Source organism: Mytilus edulis, unplaced genomic scaffold (genome assembly GCF_963676685.1).
Source record: "Mytilus edulis unplaced genomic scaffold, xbMytEdul2.2 SCAFFOLD_1760, whole genome shotgun sequence".
In the NCBI taxonomy this organism is placed as follows: domain Eukaryota; kingdom Metazoa; phylum Mollusca; class Bivalvia; order Mytilida; family Mytilidae; genus Mytilus; species Mytilus edulis.
Window position 1 is genome coordinate 1 of NW_027267404.1, and position 21,293 is coordinate 21,293.

At 34.9% G+C, this 21,293-nt stretch overlaps 1 protein-coding gene, 13 non-coding genes and 1 pseudogene across 14 annotated transcripts; all 15 read left to right on the forward strand.

Annotated features, from left to right (window-relative positions):
- The first annotated feature begins 493 nt into the window (after positions 1-493).
- LOC139505399 (U2 spliceosomal RNA) lies at positions 494-686 on the forward strand. The gene has a single exon (XR_011659713.1). It is a non-coding gene; the product is annotated as a U2 spliceosomal RNA (small nuclear RNA).
- A 986-nt stretch (positions 687-1,672) lies between these two features.
- On the forward strand, positions 1,673-1,865 carry LOC139505409 (U2 spliceosomal RNA). Its single transcript, XR_011659722.1, has one exon. It is a non-coding gene; the product is annotated as a U2 spliceosomal RNA (small nuclear RNA).
- A 986-nt stretch (positions 1,866-2,851) lies between these two features.
- On the forward strand, positions 2,852-3,044 carry LOC139505410 (U2 spliceosomal RNA). Its single transcript, XR_011659723.1, has one exon. It is a non-coding gene; the product is annotated as a U2 spliceosomal RNA (small nuclear RNA).
- Positions 3,045-4,029: 985 nt separating this feature from the next.
- LOC139505411 (U2 spliceosomal RNA) lies at positions 4,030-4,222 on the forward strand. The gene has a single exon (XR_011659724.1). It is a non-coding gene; the product is annotated as a U2 spliceosomal RNA (small nuclear RNA).
- A 986-nt stretch (positions 4,223-5,208) lies between these two features.
- On the forward strand, positions 5,209-5,401 carry LOC139505412 (U2 spliceosomal RNA). The gene has a single exon (XR_011659725.1). It is a non-coding gene; the product is annotated as a U2 spliceosomal RNA (small nuclear RNA).
- Positions 5,402-6,387: 986 nt separating this feature from the next.
- Positions 6,388-6,580, forward strand: LOC139505400 (U2 spliceosomal RNA). The gene has a single exon (XR_011659714.1). It is a non-coding gene; the product is annotated as a U2 spliceosomal RNA (small nuclear RNA).
- A 986-nt stretch (positions 6,581-7,566) lies between these two features.
- LOC139505401 (U2 spliceosomal RNA) lies at positions 7,567-7,759 on the forward strand. The gene has a single exon (XR_011659715.1). It is a non-coding gene; the product is annotated as a U2 spliceosomal RNA (small nuclear RNA).
- Positions 7,760-8,745: 986 nt separating this feature from the next.
- Positions 8,746-8,938, forward strand: LOC139505402 (U2 spliceosomal RNA). The gene has a single exon (XR_011659716.1). It is a non-coding gene; the product is annotated as a U2 spliceosomal RNA (small nuclear RNA).
- A 986-nt stretch (positions 8,939-9,924) lies between these two features.
- LOC139505403 (U2 spliceosomal RNA) lies at positions 9,925-10,117 on the forward strand. The gene has a single exon (XR_011659717.1). It is a non-coding gene; the product is annotated as a U2 spliceosomal RNA (small nuclear RNA).
- A 986-nt stretch (positions 10,118-11,103) lies between these two features.
- On the forward strand, positions 11,104-11,296 carry LOC139505404 (U2 spliceosomal RNA). Its single transcript, XR_011659718.1, has one exon. It is a non-coding gene; the product is annotated as a U2 spliceosomal RNA (small nuclear RNA).
- Positions 11,297-12,282: 986 nt separating this feature from the next.
- LOC139505405 (U2 spliceosomal RNA) lies at positions 12,283-12,475 on the forward strand. Its single transcript, XR_011659719.1, has one exon. It is a non-coding gene; the product is annotated as a U2 spliceosomal RNA (small nuclear RNA).
- A 986-nt stretch (positions 12,476-13,461) lies between these two features.
- Positions 13,462-13,654, forward strand: LOC139505406 (U2 spliceosomal RNA). Its single transcript, XR_011659720.1, has one exon. It is a non-coding gene; the product is annotated as a U2 spliceosomal RNA (small nuclear RNA).
- A 986-nt stretch (positions 13,655-14,640) lies between these two features.
- On the forward strand, positions 14,641-14,833 carry LOC139505407 (U2 spliceosomal RNA). Its single transcript, XR_011659721.1, has one exon. It is a non-coding gene; the product is annotated as a U2 spliceosomal RNA (small nuclear RNA).
- A 947-nt stretch (positions 14,834-15,780) lies between these two features.
- On the forward strand, positions 15,781-16,889 carry LOC139505398 (uncharacterized; the record flags this gene model as incomplete). The annotated part of the gene is given in 1 exon segment (XM_071295010.1): positions 15,781-16,889. A coding segment is annotated over 1 exon segment (955 nt), but the record flags the coding sequence as incomplete, so codon positions are not given.
- A 4,234-nt stretch (positions 16,890-21,123) lies between these two features.
- On the forward strand, positions 21,124-21,293 carry LOC139505408 (U2 spliceosomal RNA; annotated as a pseudogene; the record flags this gene model as incomplete).

Sequence of the window (21,293 nt, forward strand, 5' to 3'; positions counted from 1 at the left end):
CTTCTGAAATTTATTTAAAAATTGCTGTACCGGTCAATTCCTTTAAAAAATAGAACAGGTGAACTGTTTATGTTTGTGTTAACTAAACGAGACAGTGAAAAGTCCGTGCTGATTGTGAAAAAGCGTTGAATTTATTTTCTGATTAATGAAATTTCCTAGGCTTTAAAAACTGCGTTCGTCGGACCTAGGATGAATCAACATGATCATGTTATTTCGTTCGATTAAGATTAAATACGTATACGTATGTTATACGTTTAAAAATATATTCTGGCGACTTGCCGTATTTCACAAGCCGCTTTTTATTTTCACACCCGTTTTGTCATGCAGAAATCGTTTCATGCTGTCAGGTATTTGAAGCAAAGCAAGATCTCGTGTTTCGTGTGCTTTTTGTATATAAATTTGCAAAATTTGTGTAGCTTTGGTTAAAATTAAAACACCGTGTTTGAGTAAGAAATAGGATTTGTAGGCTTTGGAAACTCGGAAAGATTTGAGTATCGCTTCTCGGCCTTTTGGCTAAGATCAAAGTGTAGTATCTGTTCTTATCAGCTTAATATCTGATACGTACCCCATGTGGGTACTTCGATATTAAACTGATTTTTGCAACTAGGTGAGATGTTAGGTGCTTGCACCGCTCTTGCCACGAGTTGGCCTGGTATTGCAGTACCTCCAGGATCGGCTCACTCCCCCTGTTTGGGGAGAAAATTAAAATAGAAAAATAGCTTTCCCTTCAATAGCCTGCGAAACAGCCCCAGTAAAATATTCTCTAATGCTTTTCACTGAGCACTACATGTGTACTTTTTCTATATATCTTTCTTATTTAAGGAGTTTGCGTAAATTGTATAGTTTTACTCATTGTTGTAAATCATTCTACTTCTCGTGCATGTAAAATAAGTTGCATTTTCTTTTTTTTCTTTTTTATGTCTGTTCTCTAAAAAGTTCTTTTCTTTTCTTGTAATGTAATATTTTTGTTGTCGCTTGCTTGTATTTATAACAGCACATGTCAGTGTATTAATGTATTCTCGTTCCTAAAAAGAAACTCTATAAATTTTTAGCGTTACGGAAAAACGCGGGGAAAAGAATTACGTCCCCTTCTACTGTTTCAATCATCGTTAATAGCGACGTCGCCTCAGAACGAGGGCAAACGATGGAAACTGCAGTCGGCCGGTAAGTTTTTTCCTCCTTCTGAAATTTATTTAAAAATTGCTGTACCGGTCAATTCCTTTAAAAAATAGAACAGGTGAACTGTTTATGTTTGTGTTAACTAAACGAGACAGTGAAAAGTCCGTGCTGATTGTGAAAAAGCGTTGAATTTATTTTCTGATTAATGAAATTTCCTAGGCTTTAAAAACTGCGTTCGTCGGACCTAGGATGAATCAACATGATCATGTTATTTCGTTCGATTAAGATTAAATACGTATACGTATGTTATACGTTTAAAAATATATTCTGGCGACTTGCCGTATTTCACAAGCCGCTTTTTATTTTCACACCCGTTTTGTCATGCAGAAATCGTTTCATGCTGTCAGGTATTTGAAGCAAAGCAAGATCTCGTGTTTCGTGTGCTTTTTGTATATAAATTTGCAAAATTTGTGTAGCTTTGGTTAAAATTAAAACACCGTGTTTGAGTAAGAAATAGGATTTGTAGGCTTTGGAAACTCGGAAAGATTTGAGTATCGCTTCTCGGCCTTTTGGCTAAGATCAAAGTGTAGTATCTGTTCTTATCAGCTTAATATCTGATACGTACCCCATGTGGGTACTTCGATATTAAACTGATTTTTGCAACTAGGTGAGATGTTAGGTGCTTGCACCGCTCTTGCCACGAGTTGGCCTGGTATTGCAGTACCTCCAGGATCGGCTCACTCCCCCTGTTTGGGGAGAAAATTAAAATAGAAAAATAGCTTTCCCTTCAATAGCCTGCGAAACAGCCCCAGTAAAATATTCTCTAATGCTTTTCACTGAGCACTACATGTGTACTTTTTCTATATATCTTTCTTATTTAAGGAGTTTGCGTAAATTGTATAGTTTTACTCATTGTTGTAAATCATTCTACTTCTCGTGCATGTAAAATAAGTTGCATTTTCTTTTTTTTCTTTTTTATGTCTGTTCTCTAAAAAGTTCTTTTCTTTTCTTGTAATGTAATATTTTTGTTGTCGCTTGCTTGTATTTATAACAGCACATGTCAGTGTATTAATGTATTCTCGTTCCTAAAAAGAAACTCTATAAATTTTTAGCGTTACGGAAAAACGCGGGGAAAAGAATTACGTCCCCTTCTACTGTTTCAATCATCGTTAATAGCGACGTCGCCTCAGAACGAGGGCAAACGATGGAAACTGCAGTCGGCCGGTAAGTTTTTTCCTCCTTCTGAAATTTATTTAAAAATTGCTGTACCGGTCAATTCCTTTAAAAAATAGAACAGGTGAACTGTTTATGTTTGTGTTAACTAAACGAGACAGTGAAAAGTCCGTGCTGATTGTGAAAAAGCGTTGAATTTATTTTCTGATTAATGAAATTTCCTAGGCTTTAAAAACTGCGTTCGTCGGACCTAGGATGAATCAACATGATCATGTTATTTCGTTCGATTAAGATTAAATACGTATACGTATGTTATACGTTTAAAAATATATTCTGGCGACTTGCCGTATTTCACAAGCCGCTTTTTATTTTCACACCCGTTTTGTCATGCAGAAATCGTTTCATGCTGTCAGGTATTTGAAGCAAAGCAAGATCTCGTGTTTCGTGTGCTTTTTGTATATAAATTTGCAAAATTTGTGTAGCTTTGGTTAAAATTAAAACACCGTGTTTGAGTAAGAAATAGGATTTGTAGGCTTTGGAAACTCGGAAAGATTTGAGTATCGCTTCTCGGCCTTTTGGCTAAGATCAAAGTGTAGTATCTGTTCTTATCAGCTTAATATCTGATACGTACCCCATGTGGGTACTTCGATATTAAACTGATTTTTGCAACTAGGTGAGATGTTAGGTGCTTGCACCGCTCTTGCCACGAGTTGGCCTGGTATTGCAGTACCTCCAGGATCGGCTCACTCCCCTGTTTGGGGAGAAAATTAAAATAGAAAAATAGCTTTCCCTTCAATAGCCTGCGAAACAGCCCCAGTAAAATATTCTCTAATGCTTTTCACTGAGCACTACATGTGTACTTTTTCTATATATCTTTCTTATTTAAGGAGTTTGCGTAAATTGTATAGTTTTACTCATTGTTGTAAATCATTCTACTTCTCGTGCATGTAAAATAAGTTGCATTTTCTTTTTTTTCTTTTTTATGTCTGTTCTCTAAAAAGTTCTTTTCTTTTCTTGTAATGTAATATTTTTGTTGTCGCTTGCTTGTATTTATAACAGCACATGTCAGTGTATTAATGTATTCTCGTTCCTAAAAAGAAACTCTATAAATTTTTAGCGTTACGGAAAAACGCGGGGAAAAGAATTACGTCCCCTTCTACTGTTTCAATCATCGTTAATAGCGACGTCGCCTCAGAACGAGGGCAAACGATGGAAACTGCAGTCGGCCGGTAAGTTTTTTCCTCCTTCTGAAATTTATTTAAAAATTGCTGTACCGGTCAATTCCTTTAAAAAATAGAACAGGTGAACTGTTTATGTTTGTGTTAACTAAACGAGACAGTGAAAAGTCCGTGCTGATTGTGAAAAAGCGTTGAATTTATTTTCTGATTAATGAAATTTCCTAGGCTTTAAAAACTGCGTTCGTCGGACCTAGGATGAATCAACATGATCATGTTATTTCGTTCGATTAAGATTAAATACGTATACGTATGTTATACGTTTAAAAATATATTCTGGCGACTTGCCGTATTTCACAAGCCGCTTTTTATTTTCACACCCGTTTTGTCATGCAGAAATCGTTTCATGCTGTCAGGTATTTGAAGCAAAGCAAGATCTCGTGTTTCGTGTGCTTTTTGTATATAAATTTGCAAAATTTGTGTAGCTTTGGTTAAAATTAAAACACCGTGTTTGAGTAAGAAATAGGATTTGTAGGCTTTGGAAACTCGGAAAGATTTGAGTATCGCTTCTCGGCCTTTTGGCTAAGATCAAAGTGTAGTATCTGTTCTTATCAGCTTAATATCTGATACGTACCCCATGTGGGTACTTCGATATTAAACTGATTTTTGCAACTAGGTGAGATGTTAGGTGCTTGCACCGCTCTTGCCACGAGTTGGCCTGGTATTGCAGTACCTCCAGGATCGGCTCACTCCCCCTGTTTGGGGAGAAAATTAAAATAGAAAAATAGCTTTCCCTTCAATAGCCTGCGAAACAGCCCCAGTAAAATATTCTCTAATGCTTTTCACTGAGCACTACATGTGTACTTTTTCTATATATCTTTCTTATTTAAGGAGTTTGCGTAAATTGTATAGTTTTACTCATTGTTGTAAATCATTCTACTTCTCGTGCATGTAAAATAAGTTGCATTTTCTTTTTTTTCTTTTTTATGTCTGTTCTCTAAAAAGTTCTTTTCTTTTCTTGTAATGTAATATTTTTGTTGTCGCTTGCTTGTATTTATAACAGCACATGTCAGTGTATTAATGTATTCTCGTTCCTAAAAAGAAACTCTATAAATTTTTAGCGTTACGGAAAAACGCGGGGAAAAGAATTACGTCCCCTTCTACTGTTTCAATCATCGTTAATAGCGACGTCGCCTCAGAACGAGGGCAAACGATGGAAACTGCAGTCGGCCGGTAAGTTTTTTCCTCCTTCTGAAATTTATTTAAAAATTGCTGTACCGGTCAATTCCTTTAAAAAATAGAACAGGTGAACTGTTTATGTTTGTGTTAACTAAACGAGACAGTGAAAAGTCCGTGCTGATTGTGAAAAAGCGTTGAATTTATTTTCTGATTAATGAAATTTCCTAGGCTTTAAAAACTGCGTTCGTCGGACCTAGGATGAATCAACATGATCATGTTATTTCGTTCGATTAAGATTAAATACGTATACGTATGTTATACGTTTAAAAATATATTCTGGCGACTTGCCGTATTTCACAAGCCGCTTTTTATTTTCACACCCGTTTTGTCATGCAGAAATCGTTTCATGCTGTCAGGTATTTGAAGCAAAGCAAGATCTCGTGTTTCGTGTGCTTTTTGTATATAAATTTGCAAAATTTGTGTAGCTTTGGTTAAAATTAAAACACCGTGTTTGAGTAAGAAATAGGATTTGTAGGCTTTGGAAACTCGGAAAGATTTGAGTATCGCTTCTCGGCCTTTTGGCTAAGATCAAAGTGTAGTATCTGTTCTTATCAGCTTAATATCTGATACGTACCCCATGTGGGTACTTCGATATTAAACTGATTTTTGCAACTAGGTGAGATGTTAGGTGCTTGCACCGCTCTTGCCACGAGTTGGCCTGGTATTGCAGTACCTCCAGGATCGGCTCACTCCCCCTGTTTGGGGAGAAAATTAAAATAGAAAAATAGCTTTCCCTTCAATAGCCTGCGAAACAGCCCCAGTAAAATATTCTCTAATGCTTTTCACTGAGCACTACATGTGTACTTTTTCTATATATCTTTCTTATTTAAGGAGTTTGCGTAAATTGTATAGTTTTACTCATTGTTGTAAATCATTCTACTTCTCGTGCATGTAAAATAAGTTGCATTTTCTTTTTTTTCTTTTTTATGTCTGTTCTCTAAAAAGTTCTTTTCTTTTCTTGTAATGTAATATTTTTGTTGTCGCTTGCTTGTATTTATAACAGCACATGTCAGTGTATTAATGTATTCTCGTTCCTAAAAAGAAACTCTATAAATTTTTAGCGTTACGGAAAAACGCGGGGAAAAGAATTACGTCCCCTTCTACTGTTTCAATCATCGTTAATAGCGACGTCGCCTCAGAACGAGGGCAAACGATGGAAACTGCAGTCGGCCGGTAAGTTTTTTCCTCCTTCTGAAATTTATTTAAAAATTGCTGTACCGGTCAATTCCTTTAAAAAATAGAACAGGTGAACTGTTTATGTTTGTGTTAACTAAACGAGACAGTGAAAAGTCCGTGCTGATTGTGAAAAAGCGTTGAATTTATTTTCTGATTAATGAAATTTCCTAGGCTTTAAAAACTGCGTTCGTCGGACCTAGGATGAATCAACATGATCATGTTATTTCGTTCGATTAAGATTAAATACGTATACGTATGTTATACGTTTAAAAATATATTCTGGCGACTTGCCGTATTTCACAAGCCGCTTTTTATTTTCACACCCGTTTTGTCATGCAGAAATCGTTTCATGCTGTCAGGTATTTGAAGCAAAGCAAGATCTCGTGTTTCGTGTGCTTTTTGTATATAAATTTGCAAAATTTGTGTAGCTTTGGTTAAAATTAAAACACCGTGTTTGAGTAAGAAATAGGATTTGTAGGCTTTGGAAACTCGGAAAGATTTGAGTATCGCTTCTCGGCCTTTTGGCTAAGATCAAAGTGTAGTATCTGTTCTTATCAGCTTAATATCTGATACGTACCCCATGTGGGTACTTCGATATTAAACTGATTTTTGCAACTAGGTGAGATGTTAGGTGCTTGCACCGCTCTTGCCACGAGTTGGCCTGGTATTGCAGTACCTCCAGGATCGGCTCACTCCCCCTGTTTGGGGAGAAAATTAAAATAGAAAAATAGCTTTCCCTTCAATAGCCTGCGAAACAGCCCCAGTAAAATATTCTCTAATGCTTTTCACTGAGCACTACATGTGTACTTTTTCTATATATCTTTCTTATTTAAGGAGTTTGCGTAAATTGTATAGTTTTACTCATTGTTGTAAATCATTCTACTTCTCGTGCATGTAAAATAAGTTGCATTTTCTTTTTTTTCTTTTTTATGTCTGTTCTCTAAAAAGTTCTTTTCTTTTCTTGTAATGTAATATTTTTGTTGTCGCTTGCTTGTATTTATAACAGCACATGTCAGTGTATTAATGTATTCTCGTTCCTAAAAAGAAACTCTATAAATTTTTAGCGTTACGGAAAAACGCGGGGAAAAGAATTACGTCCCCTTCTACTGTTTCAATCATCGTTAATAGCGACGTCGCCTCAGAACGAGGGCAAACGATGGAAACTGCAGTCGGCCGGTAAGTTTTTTCCTCCTTCTGAAATTTATTTAAAAATTGCTGTACCGGTCAATTCCTTTAAAAAATAGAACAGGTGAACTGTTTATGTTTGTGTTAACTAAACGAGACAGTGAAAAGTCCGTGCTGATTGTGAAAAAGCGTTGAATTTATTTTCTGATTAATGAAATTTCCTAGGCTTTAAAAACTGCGTTCGTCGGACCTAGGATGAATCAACATGATCATGTTATTTCGTTCGATTAAGATTAAATACGTATACGTATGTTATACGTTTAAAAATATATTCTGGCGACTTGCCGTATTTCACAAGCCGCTTTTTATTTTCACACCCGTTTTGTCATGCAGAAATCGTTTCATGCTGTCAGGTATTTGAAGCAAAGCAAGATCTCGTGTTTCGTGTGCTTTTTGTATATAAATTTGCAAAATTTGTGTAGCTTTGGTTAAAATTAAAACACCGTGTTTGAGTAAGAAATAGGATTTGTAGGCTTTGGAAACTCGGAAAGATTTGAGTATCGCTTCTCGGCCTTTTGGCTAAGATCAAAGTGTAGTATCTGTTCTTATCAGCTTAATATCTGATACGTACCCCATGTGGGTACTTCGATATTAAACTGATTTTTGCAACTAGGTGAGATGTTAGGTGCTTGCACCGCTCTTGCCACGAGTTGGCCTGGTATTGCAGTACCTCCAGGATCGGCTCACTCCCCCTGTTTGGGGAGAAAATTAAAATAGAAAAATAGCTTTCCCTTCAATAGCCTGCGAAACAGCCCCAGTAAAATATTCTCTAATGCTTTTCACTGAGCACTACATGTGTACTTTTTCTATATATCTTTCTTATTTAAGGAGTTTGCGTAAATTGTATAGTTTTACTCATTGTTGTAAATCATTCTACTTCTCGTGCATGTAAAATAAGTTGCATTTTCTTTTTTTTCTTTTTTATGTCTGTTCTCTAAAAAGTTCTTTTCTTTTCTTGTAATGTAATATTTTTGTTGTCGCTTGCTTGTATTTATAACAGCACATGTCAGTGTATTAATGTATTCTCGTTCCTAAAAAGAAACTCTATAAATTTTTAGCGTTACGGAAAAACGCGGGGAAAAGAATTACGTCCCCTTCTACTGTTTCAATCATCGTTAATAGCGACGTCGCCTCAGAACGAGGGCAAACGATGGAAACTGCAGTCGGCCGGTAAGTTTTTTCCTCCTTCTGAAATTTATTTAAAAATTGCTGTACCGGTCAATTCCTTTAAAAAATAGAACAGGTGAACTGTTTATGTTTGTGTTAACTAAACGAGACAGTGAAAAGTCCGTGCTGATTGTGAAAAAGCGTTGAATTTATTTTCTGATTAATGAAATTTCCTAGGCTTTAAAAACTGCGTTCGTCGGACCTAGGATGAATCAACATGATCATGTTATTTCGTTCGATTAAGATTAAATACGTATACGTATGTTATACGTTTAAAAATATATTCTGGCGACTTGCCGTATTTCACAAGCCGCTTTTTATTTTCACACCCGTTTTGTCATGCAGAAATCGTTTCATGCTGTCAGGTATTTGAAGCAAAGCAAGATCTCGTGTTTCGTGTGCTTTTTGTATATAAATTTGCAAAATTTGTGTAGCTTTGGTTAAAATTAAAACACCGTGTTTGAGTAAGAAATAGGATTTGTAGGCTTTGGAAACTCGGAAAGATTTGAGTATCGCTTCTCGGCCTTTTGGCTAAGATCAAAGTGTAGTATCTGTTCTTATCAGCTTAATATCTGATACGTACCCCATGTGGGTACTTCGATATTAAACTGATTTTTGCAACTAGGTGAGATGTTAGGTGCTTGCACCGCTCTTGCCACGAGTTGGCCTGGTATTGCAGTACCTCCAGGATCGGCTCACTCCCCCTGTTTGGGGAGAAAATTAAAATAGAAAAATAGCTTTCCCTTCAATAGCCTGCGAAACAGCCCCAGTAAAATATTCTCTAATGCTTTTCACTGAGCACTACATGTGTACTTTTTCTATATATCTTTCTTATTTAAGGAGTTTGCGTAAATTGTATAGTTTTACTCATTGTTGTAAATCATTCTACTTCTCGTGCATGTAAAATAAGTTGCATTTTCTTTTTTTTCTTTTTTATGTCTGTTCTCTAAAAAGTTCTTTTCTTTTCTTGTAATGTAATATTTTTGTTGTCGCTTGCTTGTATTTATAACAGCACATGTCAGTGTATTAATGTATTCTCGTTCCTAAAAAGAAACTCTATAAATTTTTAGCGTTACGGAAAAACGCGGGGAAAAGAATTACGTCCCCTTCTACTGTTTCAATCATCGTTAATAGCGACGTCGCCTCAGAACGAGGGCAAACGATGGAAACTGCAGTCGGCCGGTAAGTTTTTTCCTCCTTCTGAAATTTATTTAAAAATTGCTGTACCGGTCAATTCCTTTAAAAAATAGAACAGGTGAACTGTTTATGTTTGTGTTAACTAAACGAGACAGTGAAAAGTCCGTGCTGATTGTGAAAAAGCGTTGAATTTATTTTCTGATTAATGAAATTTCCTAGGCTTTAAAAACTGCGTTCGTCGGACCTAGGATGAATCAACATGATCATGTTATTTCGTTCGATTAAGATTAAATACGTATACGTATGTTATACGTTTAAAAATATATTCTGGCGACTTGCCGTATTTCACAAGCCGCTTTTTATTTTCACACCCGTTTTGTCATGCAGAAATCGTTTCATGCTGTCAGGTATTTGAAGCAAAGCAAGATCTCGTGTTTCGTGTGCTTTTTGTATATAAATTTGCAAAATTTGTGTAGCTTTGGTTAAAATTAAAACACCGTGTTTGAGTAAGAAATAGGATTTGTAGGCTTTGGAAACTCGGAAAGATTTGAGTATCGCTTCTCGGCCTTTTGGCTAAGATCAAAGTGTAGTATCTGTTCTTATCAGCTTAATATCTGATACGTACCCCATGTGGGTACTTCGATATTAAACTGATTTTTGCAACTAGGTGAGATGTTAGGTGCTTGCACCGCTCTTGCCACGAGTTGGCCTGGTATTGCAGTACCTCCAGGATCGGCTCACTCCCCCTGTTTGGGGAGAAAATTAAAATAGAAAAATAGCTTTCCCTTCAATAGCCTGCGAAACAGCCCCAGTAAAATATTCTCTAATGCTTTTCACTGAGCACTACATGTGTACTTTTTCTATATATCTTTCTTATTTAAGGAGTTTGCGTAAATTGTATAGTTTTACTCATTGTTGTAAATCATTCTACTTCTCGTGCATGTAAAATAAGTTGCATTTTCTTTTTTTTCTTTTTTATGTCTGTTCTCTAAAAAGTTCTTTTCTTTTCTTGTAATGTAATATTTTTGTTGTCGCTTGCTTGTATTTATAACAGCACATGTCAGTGTATTAATGTATTCTCGTTCCTAAAAAGAAACTCTATAAATTTTTAGCGTTACGGAAAAACGCGGGGAAAAGAATTACGTCCCCTTCTACTGTTTCAATCATCGTTAATAGCGACGTCGCCTCAGAACGAGGGCAAACGATGGAAACTGCAGTCGGCCGGTAAGTTTTTTCCTCCTTCTGAAATTTATTTAAAAATTGCTGTACCGGTCAATTCCTTTAAAAAATAGAACAGGTGAACTGTTTATGTTTGTGTTAACTAAACGAGACAGTGAAAAGTCCGTGCTGATTGTGAAAAAGCGTTGAATTTATTTTCTGATTAATGAAATTTCCTAGGCTTTAAAAACTGCGTTCGTCGGACCTAGGATGAATCAACATGATCATGTTATTTCGTTCGATTAAGATTAAATACGTATACGTATGTTATACGTTTAAAAATATATTCTGGCGACTTGCCGTATTTCACAAGCCGCTTTTTATTTTCACACCCGTTTTGTCATGCAGAAATCGTTTCATGCTGTCAGGTATTTGAAGCAAAGCAAGATCTCGTGTTTCGTGTGCTTTTTGTATATAAATTTGCAAAATTTGTGTAGCTTTGGTTAAAATTAAAACACCGTGTTTGAGTAAGAAATAGGATTTGTAGGCTTTGGAAACTCGGAAAGATTTGAGTATCGCTTCTCGGCCTTTTGGCTAAGATCAAAGTGTAGTATCTGTTCTTATCAGCTTAATATCTGATACGTACCCCATGTGGGTACTTCGATATTAAACTGATTTTTGCAACTAGGTGAGATGTTAGGTGCTTGCACCGCTCTTGCCACGAGTTGGCCTGGTATTGCAGTACCTCCAGGATCGGCTCACTCCCCCTGTTTGGGGAGAAAATTAAAATAGAAAAATAGCTTTCCCTTCAATAGCCTGCGAAACAGCCCCAGTAAAATATTCTCTAATGCTTTTCACTGAGCACTACATGTGTACTTTTTCTATATATCTTTCTTATTTAAGGAGTTTGCGTAAATTGTATAGTTTTACTCATTGTTGTAAATCATTCTACTTCTCGTGCATGTAAAATAAGTTGCATTTTCTTTTTTTTCTTTTTTATGTCTGTTCTCTAAAAAGTTCTTTTCTTTTCTTGTAATGTAATATTTTTGTTGTCGCTTGCTTGTATTTATAACAGCACATGTCAGTGTATTAATGTATTCTCGTTCCTAAAAAGAAACTCTATAAATTTTTAGCGTTACGGAAAAACGCGGGGAAAAGAATTACGTCCCCTTCTACTGTTTCAATCATCGTTAATAGCGACGTCGCCTCAGAACGAGGGCAAACGATGGAAACTGCAGTCGGCCGGTAAGTTTTTTCCTCCTTCTGAAATTTATTTAAAAATTGCTGTACCGGTCAATTCCTTTAAAAAATAGAACAGGTGAACTGTTTATGTTTGTGTTAACTAAACGAGACAGTGAAAAGTCCGTGCTGATTGTGAAAAAGCGTTGAATTTATTTTCTGATTAATGAAATTTCCTAGGCTTTAAAAACTGCGTTCGTCGGACCTAGGATGAATCAACATGATCATGTTATTTCGTTCGATTAAGATTAAATACGTATACGTATGTTATACGTTTAAAAATATATTCTGGCGACTTGCCGTATTTCACAAGCCGCTTTTTATTTTCACACCCGTTTTGTCATGCAGAAATCGTTTCATGCTGTCAGGTATTTGAAGCAAAGCAAGATCTCGTGTTTCGTGTGCTTTTTGTATATAAATTTGCAAAATTTGTGTAGCTTTGGTTAAAATTAAAACACCGTGTTTGAGTAAGAAATAGGATTTGTAGGCTTTGGAAACTCGGAAAGATTTGAGTATCGCTTCTCGGCCTTTTGGCTAAGATCAAAGTGTAGTATCTGTTCTTATCAGCTTAATATCTGATACGTACCCCATGTGGGTACTTCGATATTAAACTGATTTTTGCAACTAGGTGAGATGTTAGGTGCTTGCACCGCTCTTGCCACGAGTTGGCCTGGTATTGCAGTACCTCCAGGATCGGCTCACTCCCCCTGTTTGGGGAGAAAATTAAAATAGAAAAATAGCTTTCCCTTCAATAGCCTGCGAAACAGCCCCAGTAAAATATTCTCTAATGCTTTTCACTGAGCACTACATGTGTACTTTTTCTATATATCTTTCTTATTTAAGGAGTTTGCGTAAATTGTATAGTTTTACTCATTGTTGTAAATCATTCTACTTCTCGTGCATGTAAAATAAGTTGCATTTTCTTTTTTTTCTTTTTTATGTCTGTTCTCTAAAAAGTTCTTTTCTTTTCTTGTAATGTAATATTTTTGTTGTCGCTTGCTTGTATTTATAACAGCACATGTCAGTGTATTAATGTATTCTCGTTCCTAAAAAGAAACTCTATAAATTTTTAGCGTTACGGAAAAACGCGGGGAAAAGAATTACGTCCCCTTCTACTGTTTCAATCATCGTTAATAGCGACGTCGCCTCAGAACGAGGGCAAACGATGGAAACTGCAGTCGGCCGGTAAGTTTTTTCCTCCTTCTGAAATTTATTTAAAAATTGCTGTACCGGTCAATTCCTTTAAAAAATAGAACAGGTGAACTGTTTATGTTTGTGTTAACTAAACGAGACAGTGAAAAGTCCGTGCTGATTGTGAAAAAGCGTTGAATTTATTTTCTGATTAATGAAATTTCCTAGGCTTTAAAAACTGCGTTCGTCGGACCTAGGATGAATCAACATGATCATGTTATTTCGTTCGATTAAGATTAAATACGTATACGTATGTTATACGTTTAAAAATATATTCTGGCGACTTGCCGTATTTCACAAGCCGCTTTTTATTTTCACACCCGTTTTGTCATGCAGAAATCGTTTCATGCTGTCAGGTATTTGAAGCAAAGCAAGATCTCGTGTTTCGTGTGCTTTTTGTATATAAATTTGCAAAATTTGTGTAGCTTTGGTTAAAATTAAAACACCGTGTTTGAGTAAGAAATAGGATTTGTAGGCTTTGGAAACTCGGAAAGATTTGAGTATCGCTTCTCGGCCTTTTGGCTAAGATCAAAGTGTAGTATCTGTTCTTATCAGCTTAATATCTGATACGTACCCCATGTGGGTACTTCGATATTAAACTGATTTTTGCAACTAGGTGAGATGTTAGGTGCTTGCACCGCTCTTGCCACGAGTTGGCCTGGTATTGCAGTACCTCCAGGATCGGCTCACTCCCCCTGTTTGGGGAGAAAATTAAAATAGAAAAATAGCTTTCCCTTCAATAGCCTGCGAAACAGCCCCAGTAAAATATTCTCTAATGCTTTTCACTGAGCACTACATGTGTACTTTTTCTATATATCTTTCTTATTTAAGGAGTTTGCGTAAATTGTATAGTTTTACTCATTGTTGTAAATCATTCTACTTCTCGTGCATGTAAAATAAGTTGCATTTTCTTTTTTTTCTTTTTTATGTCTGTTCTCTAAAAAGTTCTTTTCTTTTCTTGTAATGTAATATTTTTGTTGTCGCTTGCTTGTATTTATAACAGCACATGTCAGTGTATTAATGTATTCTCGTTCCTAAAAAGAAACTCTATAAATTTTTAGCGTTACGGAAAAACGCGGGGAAAAGAATTACGTCCCCTTCTACTGTTTCAATCATCGTTAATAGCGACGTCGCCTCAGAACGAGGGCAAACGATGGAAACTGCAGTCGGCCGGTAAGTTTTTTCCTCCTTCTGAAATTTATTTAAAAATTGCTGTACCGGTCAATTCCTTTAAAAAATAGAACAGGTGAACTGTTTATGTTTGTGTTAACTAAACGAGACAGTGAAAAGTCCGTGCTGATTGTGAAAAAGCGTTGAATTTATTTTCTGATTAATGAAATTTCCTAGGCTTTAAAAACTGCGTTCGTCGGACCTAGGATGAATCAACATGATCATGTTATTTCGTTCGATTAAGATTAAATACGTATACGTATGTTATACGTTTAAAAATATATTCTGGCGACTTGCCGTATTTCACAAGCCGCTTTTTATTTTCACACCCGTTTTGTCATGCAGAAATCGTTTCATGCTGTCAGGTATTTGAAGCAAAGCAAGATCTCGTGTTTCGTGTGCTTTTTGTATATAAATTTGCAAAATTTGTGTAGCTTTGGTTAAAATTAAAACACCGTGTTTGAGTAAGAAATAGGATTTGTAGGCTTTGGAAACTCGGAAAGATTTGAGTATCGCTTCTCGGCCTTTTGGCTAAGATCAAAGTGTAGTATCTGTTCTTATCAGCTTAATATCTGATACGTACCCCATGTGGGTACTTCGATATTAAACTGATTTTTGCAACTAGGTGAGATGTTAGGTGCTTGCACCGCTCTTGCCACGAGTTGGCCTGGTATTGCAGTACCTCCAGGATCGGCTCACTCCCCCTGTTTGGGGAGAAAATTAAAATAGAAAAATAGCTTTCCCTTCAATAGCCTGCGAAACAGCCCCAGTAAAATATTCTCTAATGCTTTTCACTGAGCACTACATGTGTACTTTTTCTATATATCTTTCTTATTTAAGGAGTTTGCGTAAATTGTATAGTTTTACTCATTGTTGTAAATCATTCTACTTCTCGTGCATGTAAAATAAGTTGCATTTTCTTTTTTTTCTTTTTTATGTCTGTTCTCTAAAAAGTTCTTTTCTTTTCTTGTAATGTAATATTTTTGTTGTCGCTTGCTTGTATTTATAACAGCACATGTCAGTGTATTAATGTATTCTCGTTCCTAAAAAGAAACTCTATAAATTTTTAGCGTTACGGAAAAACGCGGGGAAAAGAATTACGTCCCCTTCTACTGTTTCAATCATCGTTAATAGCGACGTCGCCTCAGAACGAGGGCAAACGATGGAAACTGCAGTCGGCCGGTAAGTTTTTTCCTCCTTCTGAAATTTATTTAAAAATTGCTGTACCGGTCAATTCCTTTAAAAAATAGAACAGGTGAACTGTTTATGTTTGTGTTAACTAAACGAGACAGTGAAAAGTCCGTGCTGATTGTGAAAAAGCGTTGAATTTATTTTCTGATTAATGAAATTTCCTAGGCTTTAAAAACTGCGTTCGTCGGACCTAGGATGAATCAACATGATCATGTTATTTCGTTCGATTAAGATTAAATACGTATACGTATGTTATACGTTTAAAAATATATTCTGGCGACTTGCCGTATTTCACAAGCCGCTTTTTATTTTCACACCCGTTTTGTCATGCAGAAATCGTTTCATGCTGTCAGGTATTTGAAGCAAAGCAAGATCTCGTGTTTCGTGTGCTTTTTGTATATAAATTTGCAAAATTTGTGTAGCTTTGGTTAAAATTAAAACACCGTGTTTGAGTAAGAAATAGGATTTGTAGGCTTTGGAAACTCGGAAAGATTTGAGTATCGCTTCTCGGCCTTTTGGCACGATCAAAGTGTAAATTAGTTAAAATTTAACTTATTGAGGCGAACTGTGGGGGTAGCCGTCTGTTTGGAAGACTCTATTACCCACGGTCCAGAATGGCGTTTTATGAAAAAGATGCAATGAGGAAGACGATGAGGGTGAAGTTCCAAGGTCCAAGACGAATTAACACCAGGGACAAGGTGCTGGACGAGATAAACGATTTGGTGGACATCAGGAAGCTGACGGCCATCTATAAGTGTGGAGAGGGTGCTGAATGGTATCTGTCTTTTGAGGACGAGTCGGAATGTGAAGTTGGAGACGGTGACACGAGATCCGGCAAGATGGGAATGAAGGTGCGTTTCGAGAGGATAGACAGGAGGGCTGTCAAGTTCAGGCTACATTGGTATCCTCTGCATATGAGCCTGGACTTGGTACGCCAGTTTTTTGGACGCTATGGTACAAAGGTCCACCTCTGGTACGAGGACCAGGTGTATGGGACAGACTTGCGGTTAAAGACAGGTGTCATTGCCGGTGCGATGATTTGTGGGGAGAGAGAGTACCTGGAGCTACCTTACAGGACAGTGTTATACAACAGGCCGGTACTCCTCACTGTGCTTGGGCGACAGGCACAGTGCCTCAAGTGTGGAGGGTTGGGGCATCAGCGTGCCACTTGCCCCAGCCAGAAGACGCAGCAACATCCAGTGCAGCCGCGCTCTTATGCAGGTGTTGTTGCAGCCACACCTGAGGCTCCCCAGCCAACAGCGTCGGACACACTTGTAGATGGCCAGCAGAAGGAAGTAGCAGACAATGGGCTCTCGCAAGGCCAACGCGATGGAGCGGATGTGACCCCTGTGACGCAAGACACGCGCGTTACACAGGGCAGTTTGGATTCTCAGTCCCTGGAGCCGGATATTAGCGCTTCAGAGGTAGGAGGGAACGAACAGGAGGAGATGGACATGTCGGGAGAAGGAAGGAAGAGACAGAGAAGTGCTAGTGGTGAAGATTCAGGAGAGAAGGAAGAAGAAAGTGGAAAGAAAAAGAACAAAGATAAAGATAAGGGACACGACCCAGGTATGTTTTTGAGTTTACCGATAGGCAAAGCGAACACTTGACTTGAATATGGACTACGAATATTGTTTAACCCCCCTTGATTTGACTGCCGCTATGCCCATGGACTATGAATTTGATGTGTGGACTGTAATAACCTATATGTATAGGTGTATTTTATTTAATTATTGTATTTGTGTTTATTTTCATGTTTTGTGTTTAATTTTCATTCTTTTTTTCATTGAGATTAAGGTTGTTTATTTAAATCCCCCTTTTTTATATTTGGATTTAAAGTTTTCATTTAGAGCCTCAGTGCACTTTTCTAAAGTTACTTTCTATTGTTCTTTTTTTCGTTCACCTGTTGATAAAATTCTGTTCACCTGCCTTATAATTACCTTTAAATTTTCAAGGCATTTAATTATTACCTGTTTTATTTTTGTTACTATTTTTAATCACACCTGTGTCGTGTGTTTATACCTTTATTTATTTTATAGACTGATTAGTATATATTATCTAAGTAATATTATTACTTTTTTTCAAACTTAACTTTTACAATGAATACTACTGATAAAAATGTTCTGAATGTAGCTACCTTAAATATAAATGGATTATTAGATTATAAGTGTCAGTACACCTTAAAAGAATTTTGTTTACAGCATCATATAGATATTCTTTTTTTACAAGAAACACATGTTTCTAATTCAAATATTTCAAAAAAGTTGGATAATTATTTTGATTTTTATAGATGTTTTTGGAATTTTGGCTCTAATAGAAGTAGAGGAACAGCTATTTTTATATCTTACTCGTTAAATTTTTCTATTGTAAAGTATCATAGAGATTTAGATGGTCGTTTTCAATATATTGATATTAAAATTGATGATGTACTATATAGATTGTTAAATATTTATGCACCTAATAATGAAGGTGAGAGAAAAGTTTTTTTGGATGATATATATCCTTTTATTTTAACACAGAATTGTAAGATTATGGGGGGTGATTTTAATTGTGTAATGAATCCTAAAATAGATAAGAAAGGTGGTAATCTAGAACGTGGTTCTATCGGGTCAGATAAAATTAGTCAGATCGTCACAGATTTTGAACTTGTAGATGTATATAGACATTTAAATCCTACGAAATTTAATGTTACCTGGTATTGTAAAAATATATCATGTCGATTAGATAGATTTTACTTTTCACGGGCTTTAAAGCCTTATATTAAACAGTGTTATAATTTACCTTTTTCTTTTTCTGACCATGATTGTATTGTGTCTAGTTTTATTAATAGTACAGAGGTGAAAAAAGGTGACGGTTATTGGAAATTAAATGCTTCTATTTTAAATGATAAAGTTTTTTGTGATAGTTTTAGAGAATGGTTTATTGAATTCACTAATGAATTAGATATATGTATTGAAATGTGGGATTATTTTAAAGAGAAAATTAAAGATTTTTGTATTAGTTATTGTAAAAAGAAAAATAAAGTTAAATATAATGTTATTAAAGAGTTGGAAAGAAAATATTATAGATTATGTGGTGCAGAAAAATTGTCACCTGGACAATATTTTGAACAAATTAATGAGTTGAAAGTTCAGATTAAACATTTTCATTTAGATAATTTTAAAGGTAGCCAAATCCGAAGTAAGGCAAAATTTTTAGATACTTCGGAAGTTCCGGGTAAATATTTTTTTCAAAAAGAAGCAAAAAAAGGTAAAAAGAAAAATATTACAGAAATTAGAGATGTAGATAATGTTTATAATAAAATAGATGATATTGTATTGCAATTTGAAAAGTTTTATACTAATTTATTTATGGAAGAAGAGATAGATGAAAATATTATGAATTTTTTCTTAAATGATTTACCTCAATTAGAGGCTGATGATAAAGATATTTGTGAGCAATGTATTACTATTGATGAAATAATTGAATCTTTAAAGGGTATGGAGAATAATAAATCTCCAGGACCCGATGGGTTATGTAAAGAGTTTTATTTGAAATTTATTGATATATTTGCACCTATGTTATTAAAATTGTATGAAAATATTTTTGACGAGAATACTTTGTCAGATTCTCAAAAATTAAGTTATATAACTCTTATATGTAAAGATCCATCAAAACATTTTGATGTAAAATTTTATAGACCTATTAGTTTGATGAACTATGATGTTAAAATTTTAAGTAAACTCATTTGTAAAAGAATGGGTATTGTATCTGATAAGATTGTTGGTATTGATCAAACCTGTGCTATTAAAGGTAGATGTATTTTGGATAATGCCCATTTACATCGTAATATTATTGATTATGTCAATCAGAAAAATTTGAAATGTTGTTTTTTATCAGTTGATCAAGAGAAAGCTTTTGACAAAATTATTCATAAATTTTTGTTTGCTGTTTTAGAAAAGTTTAACTTTGGTCCGAATTTAATTAAATGGATCAAAATATTATATCATGATTTAAAGTCATCTATTATTGTTAATAATTTTATTTCGAATCCAGTAAATATTACTAGATCAGTTAAACAAGGCTGCAGTTTATCGCCTTTATTGTATATTTTATGTTTAGAACCTTTTGTTCGAAAAGTTTGTTTAGATAAGGATATTGTTGGTTTAAAATTACCAGGTTCGCCTGAAGAGTGTAAAGTATCTGTTTTTGCAGACGATACTATGGGTATTCTCACAACTGATGAGAGTATAAAAAAATTTGTTTATCTTATGGATCTTTTTGGTAAAGGATCAGGTTCAAAATTAAATAAAAGTAAAACGAAAGGCATGTTTTTAGGTGCCTGGAAAAAGAGAAAAGAAAACCATAGATTTGGTATTGATTTTGTTGATAATTTGAAAATTGTTGGTATTAAAATTGGAAATAATTTAACTGAAGATGATATTTGGAATCCTATTTATATAAAGTTTGAGAAAGTTTTAAATAACTGGAAAAGTAGAAATTTATCTTTATTGGAAAAATCTATTATAGTTAATACTTTAGCATGTGCTAAAATATGGTATGTTGGTACAGTTGTACACATGTCACAATTTTATGTGAAAAAGTTTCAAAAATGTATATTTTCCTTTATTTGGAAAGGTAGAGTGGAACCATTAGCCCGTAACACTTTATATTTAGATAAAGTTGCGGGCGGTTTAAATGTAGTTAATATTGATTTAAAGCTGAAAGCGTTACGCTTGAAGCATTTACAAGATATTGTTAACAATAAAGATGTAAAGTATTTAAAGTTTTCTATTTATTGGGTGGGCTATTCATTACGTTGTTTTAATAATGAATTAGCTTCACTATCCGTTCCACATAGTGATCTCATGTCACCTTTTTATAGCTATTGTGTTAGTATTTTGAAACTGTTTAAGGACAAGTGTCCTGATCAAGTTTTAGGTGGTTTGACCACTAAGTTATTATACAAGGCATTGTTGGAATATAACAAGTATGTACCTAAGGTGGAAACGAAGTTTCCAATTGTTGTTTACAAACCTATTTATAGGAATGTTTTTGACAAATTTATAGATAAATTTTCAAGGGACGTAATGTTTAAAGTTGTTCACCAGATTTTACCGGTGAATAACTTGATGTTTAATTATAATGTATATAAAAGTAACAAATGTACTTTGTGTGCGAAATCACCAGAAACTATTAGTCATTTATTTTTTGAGTGCAAACATGTTGCACAATTGTTGTTATTAATAAAAAATTGGATCTTTTCCCTGTCGAAGGGAATATTGAGTTTGTCTTTTTGTCATATAATGTTTGAAGATATTCATTTGTCTGATAAGCATATTAAAAGTGTTGTATTATTATTAATTGGTTTATACTGTAAAACTATATGGATTAAAAGAAATATAAAGAAATTTGAAAGGAAACATGTTTTACCAAATGATTTATTCATATTTTTTCTTTGTCAGGTAAGACTCAGAATTTTGGCAGATTTTGAGAGGTTACCGGAAGAAACTTTTAGTAAGTATTGGTGTCAAGACAACCTATTTTGTAGAATAGTGGATGAAAAATTAGAAATTTTGTTCTTTTGATTGGATGATTTATAGAGTAATTTATTCAAAAAGGGGGGTGTTCCACTCGTCTACTAGGTTTTTATATCTAACAATGAACCTGATAGCAGGTTCTTTGTCTAAGTATTTACTATTTATATAGAATAATTTAATCAAGTATATTTGGTATTATCTATTATTATATACATATTTCTGTTACAATTGTACTGTCTGTGATATTATGATTTTATAATTGATTGTATACAGTATATGATATGATATCTTTCGTAATAAAATGTTTGAAATATAAAAAGTATCTGTTCTTATCAGCTTAATATCTGATACGTACCCCATGTGGGTACTTCGATATTAAACTGATTTTTGCAACTAGGTGAGATGTTAGGTGCTTGCACCGCTCTTGCCACGAGTTGGCCTGGTATTGCAGTAC